Source organism: Clupea harengus, chromosome 9 (assembly GCF_900700415.2).
Source record: "Clupea harengus chromosome 9, Ch_v2.0.2, whole genome shotgun sequence".
In the NCBI taxonomy this organism is placed as follows: domain Eukaryota; kingdom Metazoa; phylum Chordata; class Actinopteri; order Clupeiformes; family Clupeidae; genus Clupea; species Clupea harengus.
This window is the reverse complement of record NC_045160.1, coordinates 12,237,226-12,248,293: the sequence shown is the minus strand read 5'-3', so window position 1 is coordinate 12,248,293 and position 11,068 is coordinate 12,237,226. Positions and strand designations below refer to the sequence as shown.

Sequence of the window (11,068 nt, the reverse complement as noted above, 5' to 3'; positions counted from 1 at the left end):
CTTGTGAGTCTAGTTTATTCGCACCACACACATTCACAATTGAATAGCTACTTTGCATATTAAATAAAATAAGATATATTTTGCCACAAAGCAGAGATGTATTAAGCTTTCTGCACCACAGCGCCATCTGGATCTGTTGGGGCAGTGCCCCTAATGTGGAAACGCCACTGTATGTTTGTATGTACATTTACCTTATACCTCACTTATACTTGCATGCTCATCCTGATACATATAGGAATTCATCTGGCATGTTCCCGTTCTGCCACCAGAGCCCCCCCCCCCCCCCCTTACGTACTGAGGCTCTGCTCTGTAAAGTGCCTTGAGACGCTTTTATTGTTTTGGCGCTATATATTAAAAAAGGAGGTCCGTGTGATTTGGAATATAGGCTTACTGTGGAATACCTTTAACTCCTCAAGGATCTGCGCTACACTCATTTCATTGAGGACGACCAGCAGAACCATTTTGTTTTATATTACTCATCCTGGCAAAGCACATATTCATTGGCAAGTAGATTTAGAAAGTAAGAACAGAGTCTCTAAGGAACTAAGGAAAGCACAACAAATATTTTATTATTGGGAACAAATACAGGAAACTTTCTGGTCAAGACTACAATTTGTCATCTGAATCAGTGATGAGTTCGATGTGTTTATGTCACATTTAATTAATGACACATTCTACAGAAGGACAGGTATGGTCACCTCAGAGCCCCAGGGTCTTCTGCTGCACCTGGCATCCCAGCAGAGCATTTCCAGCCTGCACACACTGAGACACACAGCCCACTGCAACACAAAAGGTAAATGTGAGAACTAGAAGACACACACGTCTTTAGACTGACAAAGACTGAGAGGAGACAAGTTTACCTTTCTGAGCTTGAATCCAGGATGCTGCCTTCATGGCTACAAACTGCCATTCATCCCGGGCCTCCAGCCGCGAACCATAGAGCCAAATCAGAGCCAGAGTTGTAGCCCACACAGCCTTGTCTGCCTAAACACAGACATAAACTGTCATGACAGAATTGGAAACAGACAGTTGTATAAGATCCAGTAAAATGCAATATGCTTTCTCCTTGATGATCTAGGGTGAAGTGTTTTGGTGACGATTCAACAAAAGCTACCTAATGAAGTGTTTAAAAAAAATACATGAAGGCAATTAAACATGCAATACCCAAATATCACTATTGTCAAAGTGGGGTACGCGTACCCCCAGGGTTACGTGGATCGAGCCGACTGCAGTCTCAGGACCAAAAATAAATTCATAGACCCTAGTGTAAACTCCCTAGTGTGACATCACAATCAATCAATCAGAATATAGAATATTAATTAGGCTACAAAATAACTGACGCATTTCTCGAATGTTTCCTGAACATAATCCCTCCTCCTACACAATCAAACACACGCGTATACGCTGTAGATCAATTTCAGAATATAAAAAATACATTACATTTTTTTTATTTAAAGCAGCACTTAGGAGTTTTTGGCCTGGGGCTCCCCTAGCGGCGAAACCTGTTGAAATTTGCTTTCCTCGTTTATGACAAACTAGCGAGTCAACAACTTTGCCAACACAGTCAAACATCAAGCAAGTGCAAGACAAGACAAAGCAGGACAGCAAATAAACAACTTACTAATCCAGCAGAAAGATGGCTAGCTCTGAATCGAAATCGCTACCCGATCCTAGTCGCGCATGCTCAGACACAAAGGGCCGGCGGCTCCAGAAATCCTACAGACCGCAGTAATGTACCTACAGATCCCTGATGGCAATGGCGGAGGTCATTCTCCATATTAAAAGTAATTGTTGCGGCACAATTTTTTCAAGCTGTTATTTTAGGATAGAATTGTTACATAGTGTTACTTTAACTTGAATATCTTCCTGTGCCAATAAATGCATGAGAGTAGACACAAATAATTCCCTTTACTATTTTTAAAAGGTATTTTTGTTGGTAACTGTTTCTTTTTTATAACATCCTCAAATACATTTTGTTGGGGCATGGTCATGTGATGGGGAGGTAAACACAACTGTGATTCTAATTTGACGCCTGGGCAACTCACTATTCAGTTTTGCGGTTAGACATGGAAATCCTACAAAAATGTAAGCACACCTTTTACAGCAAAACCAATGTGTCCCCTAATTTTAAACTGAACGTGATGTCCAGAGGGGTGCAGTCCTCCAGGCTCATTTAAACACTAAAACAAGGCATCAAAACACAAACACGTGACTGAATGATGTCATGTATAGGTGTATTTATTTTATGGACAGAATGCATAACTAGGTTCAACATTCCTAAAATGATTATATGATTGCTGTAGCTCTTTGGCTTGTTGAGATGATTAATATAGGACCACTTTTTACCCCCAATGGCATCAGTTTGGCCAAATCGTCATCTGACTTCACCAACACTTTAGCCATTGAGGAGTCCATTTCCCATGACCCCGAGGCTTTCTGGAGTGAGATCAGCTGAAGGAGGGGATCTGTGAAGGACTCTGGTTCTAAAAGCCAAAGAAACATTAATTCAGATGAAAATAGGCAGCAAGATAAACAAATATGAATGTTACAGAATATTATATGTGGAAAATATACATCAAACAATTGACTCAATTGAAGATTGTACCTTGGACAACATCAAACCCGTCTTCCTCATCCAGCATAGCACAGTCAAACATCTCTGCTAAATGAATAAATGTAAATTTAAAAATGAATCCATTCATACATAACAATTCAGAGACAGTATTTAGACACACACATACTTTTACATGGACACACATGTAAATGTTAAGACACACAATGTATTTAAAAATAGCTTTTGTCCCTGACTCGTCTTTTCAGCTTTGCTAAATCAGTACAACAGTGCATCTACAAACACACTGCGACAGACAAATGTATGGAGCAAAGCAAGACCCTGGAAATGGATCAGCTGGGCGAACGTATTGATATGTGTGGAGCGTATTACAAAAAGAGAGGAGATAATACCACAACAGGCTGAACACTTACGACTATTCCATTGCAATCCTTCCACCCATAGGAGCCATTGAGGACATTTTACCCATAGGAAGCCATTTGGGGGCCCATTTTGGCCATTCGGGCCCTTGGGGCCATTGAAGCCATTGAAACAGCACATGGCATAGGTCCACATGGGACCACTGGCAAAACAGAAATCAAATGTGAACAGAAGAAACCTGTAAGTTATTATCTTCAGCATAGTAACACTGTGGGATCAGAAAGACACACAGGCATAGAAAGAGACCCACTGTAACTTGGGGTTGGTAATGGTTCTGCGGAGCAGTGATCCCTGCACAGCCTGTCCCGCTGCCCTTGTGGATGGCGATGAAGGCGGTGTGTGTGCTGCTGACTCCAGACTGCAGGCTGAGCTGCAGCAGCTTTCTCTCTCAGGGCCGCCGCCCTCTGGCCCTCCTGCCCTCTCCTCCACCTCCAGCGAGGCGAATCAGGGCCCGAGCCCCCAGCCGGTGGAGAGTCTCTCTGCAGTGTGGGGAAGACCAGGAGAGATCCAACATCTCTGTATATATTTAACATATTCACATGTAAAATACTATGGAGAGGTTTTAGGTACTTGGGAGACAACTGCTGTAAATTGAAAATGCAAAGGTATACCCACAATTCAGGTGAAAGGAAAGAATCGTGGACTGTACCTTTACCAACACACAAAGTTCACAGAAAACCCTTTGCCTTCTAAAACAGCATCAATTCTCTGTATACTTGGTATACATGGTACAGTATACTTGGCAGGTAGGTTTTTCCAAGAATCTTGGAGATGATTTTAGTTTCAACCTGCTCTATGTTGCCTGATCATTAACACCTGTTTGATATAGTTGTTTGCTGCTTAATCATGGATTGGGGTTTATGCTTTCAAAATCCTTAATTCATTTAGTTTGACACTTTCTTTCTTCATGTTGTGTCATTGGAATCTTTCACTATTTTCAAAAAGAATGTTTGGAAAACTAAACGGATGATAATTGATATTTTTTGTTATTGACAAACTAATACAGAATAAAGAAAATAACTGAATTCGGTTAAGATAATTAGCAAGGCTAGTACCTCTCTAGTGCCTTTTTGGCATTTCTAGTGAGGCCAAGTCTCAAGGGTAGACCAGTAACAGTGTATAATTTATTACTGTTACGATATTCTTACCCCTTACCAGAATGTTGCTGAAACTACAGTAGGTTCATGAAAATCAAAATCAGCCCTGGCCCTTGAAACTGAGAGGTGAAAAGGATCTAAGTTCCTGAAATAGGGTTCTTTTTCACAGCAAACAAAAACTCATGTTCACCCTGTATCTCCTGTGGGTTTGAGACAGAAGCCAAGTTGGTTTTTGACCGTCTCCTCCAACAGGTTGTACTGTATTGTCACAGATCCCTCAGGATTCCCTGAGCTCTAGAAACAGGAAATGCAGTATGATGTTAGTGTCATCACTATATCATCTTGCATCTGAAAGTCCAGTAAATGTAAAATGTGACGGAAAAAGAACAAGAAATCCAAAGCATATATAAGCCTTTTGTGTTGCTTGCTCCATTGTTTGTATGGGGAAGCTTTTTAATTCAATTTGTCTACAAAGGTAAAACAGTCCTAGACACATGTGAAAAAATCACAACCCTCCTAGAGACATGTTGGTCAAAACACATTTTCTGTGTACTGATGGTCACCAGAGTAAAAAGGCTGGGACTACAAATATAAAGCCACTCACTCCAAACCATGTTTGCAATGCCTATTTATCCATAACCTTTTCAGGTTCAAAATAACTACACAAGACTGGTGGAGAGGTAAGCCTGAGATGTCCTCTCACCTCTCCTTCGAGCTGAGCATACAGCAGAGCCCTTTGGCCATGGAAGAGCACTTTGAGCGGAGGGGACAAAGTGGTGACTGACACACCATCTGGAAGGTCCCAGTCAACAGAGATGTCCTTCACTGCTGGCTGCAGTGCATAGCGGAGAGACTGCATCACCTGAAAGAAGGGGTGTGAAAAGTCAAATAGTATCTGTGAGGATTAATGAAACAAAATTACCACATCACCCACCAGTCCTTTAGTTCATTTAGTGTACTATCCTTGTTCAGTACAATAACACCCTCAGTAGTGAATGAATCTCTTTCTCTTTGTCTTTCTTTATCAACTCCAGTTGTCTGCACACAAGTTCCATCCCCTCCTACCTTGGGCTGCATGCGGTCTGTTCCGGTGATGAACTGAGCATGCCCAGAGCCCTCCTGGGCTAAGCCATTGATTAAAGCAGTGCTGGCGCCCTCTCCGATACCAAAAGAGAAGCACCTGGACACATCATATGGAGGTTAGTTTATATCTTTTTTATATATATATTAGAAAAATGTTCTTATGCACAAACTAATAGAACACCTGAAACACTGTTGAGGTAATTTTTTGTGTGGTGTGACCGATCACATACCGGTGAGAATTGACATTCATCTTCACCAAGTCCACAACCTGCTTAGTGTTTCCCACTTCTCCATCAGTGAAAATGAAGAGCTAGGAAAAAGAGAAACCACATGTGTTACCTGGGAGCACACATTCAGTATGGAATATGTATTGTATGGAAGAAGTTTTGCTTAGCCCTCTTGTAGTATCTTTTGAACTGTACCAACATAACAGAGTTTTGGTCTAAAATGAATTGGACTAACCAGCTAAAGGCACAATTATTGCTCATTATTGCTCATTAGGGCAGGCAGACTTTTTAGACTCCTAAAAGGTGAGGTGAGTCACAGTGATGTGTCCGATAATCTACCTGTCTGGGGTGACTGGGAATGCAGGGCTGGCTGTAGAGGTGTTTCAGAGGCTCCAAAATGTTTGTGCCCCCCATGTCTGCCCTCATTCCATTCACTTTCTGAAGAGCCTCATCCATTGTCTTCTGCTTGTATTCCACGCTCTTCCTGCAAGAGGACAGTAGCCATCATATTGAAAGAATTAAGCTGAATTTTTCAAAACCTAATCTGAAGCATCAAAAATAGATAATATTTAAGTGAGACAGATGAATGGGAAAGCATGCTCACGGGAAGAAACTTTCAAAACGGGATCCAAAGCCATAGATGTTGAAAAAGCAGCCCATGGGAAGGCTCTTCAAGAGAAGGAGCAGCGTGTCCTGAAGATGTAAAAACAGGGATTAGATTGAGTAGTAAACTACCATGGATAAGAATGTGCGACAAATGTGGAATATTGCCAAAGAGAGGAAGTAATGACAAGGCCTGATTTGGCAGGTTTTGTCAGTTTAGGTACTCTCTAGCAATATAGTAATATACAATCATGATACCCTGGCACTCTCGATGCGCATCTTTGCGTTTTTTCCTGAGTGCATTCTGCAGTCCATACTGCCTGATCGGTCCACCACAAAAATAAACTCTCCACAAGTTGCAAGTGAGGATGTTACTGCAGCAGGGAACTCTGGGTAAAAGCTGAGCATAACCACAGGGTCACCCATCAAAGAGCCTAAGAGAGAAACAGAGAGGAGGGCACTTGACTTGCATCTATTTGATTGAATTTCTACATCAAGCCATATGAAATCAGTTTGGTACACTATTTTACAACCCACAGCCTATGATAAAACAAAAGCCACACATCAGTGAGCTCCATAGAATTGTGCAGTTTATCAGCAGGTGAAGAACACAACCCCTCACCTGGCTCAGCACTGTCCTGTCCACCCTCCACTATGGCAGTGGGGTTATGAGCATCCTGGTAGTACAGCAACAGCTCCACATCCCGATCAAACACGTGGCCTGAAGAGAGACTCACCTGGAGGATCATGAAGAGGAATAAAATACAATACAAAATAACTACTGCTACTCTTCAGACAGACATTCATGTCCCCTGACCCCCACCGCATACCATACCGTGGCCTGTGTTTTGTCTGCGTTTAGGTAAACCCAGTGGCTCCAGAGCCACAGTTGGACTCCACTTTAGAGATGGGCTGGGGGGAGGATAGGTGAGCACTCAGAGCCAAAGTGTAGGGCACCATACCAGCTGGGATGATGTCACAGTGGCCATTTACTCCTGTCCATTTCTGAAAGGAGAGAATTGGGGGAAATGCTACTGTGTTATGAACTGAGTGTTATGAACATTTTAAGGATCATTGTTACCTTCAACTTTGCCTAGCTTTGTTTTTAAGAATAACATTTGGACAATTTTGGCTTCTAATATTCAGGCGCTGCCCCCAATCACACATAAATCAAAGTAACAGGAGGCTTAGCGCTGATGCTAACTAACGGTGAGCATGGTCTTCAAGGCAGGATGAGCGCTATATCTTAAAACTCTTATCAGTTCTTCAATGCAAAGAGAGTGTGTTGTTAGTAGAGGTATGACAGGCCTCTTCACCACAAGCCTCCAGGTTTCTGGCTCTCACCCTGGGGTGTGTAGCGGGGGTTGAGCACAGCGGGCAGACAGAAGCGCAGGGCGTCATCAGCTTGCATGGCCAGCTCTGAGATGTAGACCAGAGTGATGGCAGCGCTCTCTCCTGGAGGCAGGCTGCCCACGTTCAGCTGGAACATGTCTGGGCTCTGATCACTCTCCTCCAGCAGGAAAGCCTGATGGCCTGAGCTCAACGCATCATCATACTGCTCCCGTGCCTGAACCAAGGGGAAGTATAAACATTATTATACATCAAGTACAGTCACTATTACAAAACACCTATTTCACATTAAGGCAAAAGACGACTTTTTTAATAATATACACCCAGTCAGGTGATAGTGTATGGACAGATCATTAAATTCATATGTAGAACGAAATGAATCATTACTTTCAGCCAGATATTACACAAAGAAGAAAATGCTTAAATATTACTTCATGTGTATATATTATATACAAACTTTCTTTCCTCATATCCATGTACGGTATTCAGTTACACGTATCGGATCCATTGCTTTCCTTTTCCCTTCCATATAATGCACTGATGAATCAATATTTGTTTTGTTCATAGGTACAGGTACATCACAGATCACAGATGTAGTCAGTGATGATGCATACAGCCTTCCCAATATAGTCACATAGAAGCCTACATATTATGCACTATGTACACATTGTAGTCAGGCTGTTAAGTTACACATGTAAACATAAATCAGTGTCATTAAAATGCCCCCCCCCCCCCCATCTCACCTTCTGTTTGTCCTGCAGCTTTGCCACCACCTCTGTGTCTCCTAATTTGGCGCTGAAGTGGCAGAGGGCACATTCTCCAGGTAGGGGGAACACAAACACAGCCTCCAGGGGGCGCTCTTCTCCATTCACATACAGCAGAGTGGAGGTCACTGTGGCTACATGTCCCTGCACACGCACATCCACCGCCACGCTCTTCAGAGGAACTGGAGGAGGACAGTTTGTGCGCGAGAAACTGATTGAATCTTTACAGAGATACGCACTGACCTAAACTTCAATTCAACTTCAATTCTAAAATAAATAAAAAAAATTGGTCTATATGGTGAATTGGCTTGGCATGTTTATATCTTATCACATTATCATACACCACAACATGAATTTCAGGATGTTATACTGGCTACGGACAAAAATGTACCTCATGAAATTAAATAATTACACCATACTGCTCTATTATATAAAATATAAATTTTATTTTAATTTAGCCTTTTAGTAACTGCATCGAATAAACTTAAAGCTGAGCTTGCAATGTTACTTGTATTCATAGTGTAGGTACACTGGAATTCGTCCATTGTGGTTGACTTTAATCATTAACTTACGTATGTCTCATCCTGAACCTAAGTCAGACTTTACCTGTCATAAAAATGTAACCTGATGCATTTCTTAACCACGCCCACCTGAGCGTGGATAATAGCCGCATCTCGGTATCACAATTTACACACAATTGCACCCACATTCACCCGGCTCCTGCTCACAGGGTAAGGTACCTACATAGTCTGGTACTCCCATGTGAGGCTGGTACCAATTTCACCTACAATAGTAATTAAACTTGCTCGAAGACGTAAGCTTTTGCTTTAGAAAACTATCACCAACTGTGCTTACATTCTGGTAACCATGATGAAAAAAACAAGTAGTCTCTTTGACTGTCTTGGGTTTGATCATCAGCTGTAAGCATTTCACCATCATCTCGCTGTGTTAAGCAGTTAGGAATGTTCCAAACAAACAACATCTCTGCCTGTCAGTCATTATGTGTGCACAGGGAGGGGTGAACTCAACTCCCACATTGACATAAGTGTTGTATACGTATACATGATGTACAGTAGGTGCTTCAGAATGACCCAAAGATTACCCCATGACATTGCTTCACCTGTGTTTGCATGGACAGGATTATTTTAACAGAGGAATTTTAGCTATTACATGGCCTTGCTTGGATTTAGAAATTACCAGTCAGTATCTGAAAAATAAAGGTGTGCTAAATTCAATGCTGTAGCCTCCTTTTGTAATGCCACAGGAACACTGTCAGAGATGGGCTTGGTCTAGCGGAGAGTTAACAGAGATGGGCTTGCCCATTTTATCATGAAACTGGTTATTTGCATTGACAGATACAGGTGTTGCAGAACAAGCCTGAAGGGCACCTGTTTCTAGATTATTTTAATGAACAGCAAAAAGATATTTTTACATCTATGCATTTAGGCCATTCATCGGGATTCTTAGATTCTGGTGATTTCCATTCATTTCTTTGAATTTTCCAGGGAAGGGAAAATGAAACATAGGTCATAACACAATGGAAAACCTGAAACAGACCACTTCAAGGGCAACATCGGGATTTTTCAAACTGGGCCCTATTTAATTTAGATCTTTTGGGGTCCAAGTATTGAGTTAGAATGCTATAACCAACATCCACAAAACGGCTAGCCTATAGGCTACAATGTAGGCTAATCCCTTGGGCAAGCATCAGCGTCAAAGCTTGTTTTGACAGGCTCATAATGTTATTGTGAGTGTCTGAAAACATGGAAAAGATTCGTACAGAGATAAACCTGTGTCTGTTTACCACAATAACTGTAAAGAAACGGTAGGGAAATTACTGTATCTTCCGTTGCTGAAGTTTCAGTTTTAGTTTCTGTAGGACATGGCTGTTATAGTTATTTTCACGTATGAAAACTAAATTTAGCCTGCACCAACGATAGGTTAAAATACTTTTATTAATTATACTTTTTCAGGCTTCCCTCGAGTGGCTGGCACTCATTTATTATTAGTTGGTTCTCTTCTTTTATTATCGTATAGCCTACCCTCATCTTATATCGGGCCAATGAAAGCAGGCAGTTAAAATAGGCGAAACCGCTGACACTGCTTCCGTTTTCCACAAACCTTACGCCAGACAGTAGCCTTGTAGTAAAGTCCAGAATAACCACAAGGCGCCGATCAGAAACGATCATCACAAAAATGTAAGCTAAAATATGCAGTATCCACGTCCATACATACCTGGCTCATTCTTGACCGTAACCAGACCACAGCAGTTCACCATGTTGACGCTTCAGCTCTTCAATTTTAAAGTGGAAGCAAAGCCTACAAATTTACGAAGGGACCTTTTATTTCACATACAACAGTGGGCATCAGCATTCCAGTCTAACACCACGCCTGCATTCCAAATACTGAGGAAATAGCCTGCTAAACTCGTTCAGGCTCTCTAAACTAGAGCCATCTTGTATTGGCTAATGTGCTCGTCTCCGGGACAAACCCGGAATAAACAACAGAGATCAACAGTTTCTTGATTTAAAAAAAGCCTACGCAGTGTATAAGTAGCCTATCACAAACATAGACGTCGCCCTTTTCGATTTAACTTTGGTCATGGTATTGCAAAGTCATTCGGGCAAAGTACCGACTTTAATCAAGATTATTTTGATAAATTACAGCGGTCGTTCTTTCATTACAGTAACCAGGAGCTATAGCCTATACACTTACAAATGGAAGTTTCCTCCGGATGGAATTTCCACGCAATTCCCCTCACCGAAAGCGAAAGTGAAATAAAGCAAAGGAGAAATAATTTTATCTAAAAGAATACAGCCGTTCATCTTAATATGAGTCAACAACTGCATGAATATCATACTTAAAGCTGCAGCATCCCCCTCAAGACCTTTTGGTAGGCTACATCTGTGGGATGCCAAAAGAAAAGTGGTGGAGGTCCAGTGATTTAGAATA

General features: G+C 41.7%; 1 protein-coding gene across 1 annotated transcript; it reads right to left on the bottom strand.

The window, feature by feature from the left end:
* Nucleotides 1–544: 544 nt before the first annotated feature.
* On the bottom strand, nt 545–10,817 carry LOC116221738 (von Willebrand factor A domain-containing protein 5A-like). The gene is made up of 18 exons (XM_031572854.2): nt 10,352–10,817; nt 8,096–8,298; nt 7,347–7,569; nt 6,983–7,007; nt 6,838–6,901; nt 6,625–6,739; nt 6,261–6,436; nt 6,004–6,092; nt 5,739–5,883; nt 5,403–5,482; nt 5,155–5,269; nt 4,793–4,951; nt 4,280–4,383; nt 3,422–3,471; nt 2,606–2,740; nt 2,347–2,483; nt 861–984; nt 545–779 (listed from the first exon to the last, which is right to left on the bottom strand). Exons 1-18 carry the CDS (start codon nt 10,392–10,394, stop codon nt 700–702), a joined length of 2,067 nt encoding a protein of 688 aa, XP_031428714.1. The 5' UTR covers nt 10,395–10,817; the 3' UTR covers nt 545–699.
* Between the last annotated feature and the right edge of the window lie 251 nt (nt 10,818–11,068).

What these genes read in the sequence shown, in the direction of transcription:
- LOC116221738 (XM_031572854.2), bottom strand. Translation starts at nt 10,394, where the DNA reads ATGGTGAACTGCTGTGGTCTGGTTACGGTCAAGAATGAGCCAG. An exon ending in CAGACCGCATGCAGCCCAAG is followed by an intron (nt 4,952 to 5,154) that starts GTAGGAGGGGAT and finishes CCCTTCTTTCAG; the next exon opens with GTGATGCAGTCTCTCCGCTA. An exon ending in AAACCCACAGGAGATACAGG is followed by an intron (nt 3,472 to 4,279) that starts GTGAACATGAGT and finishes CCCACACTGCAG; the next exon opens with AGAGACTCTCCACCGGCTGG.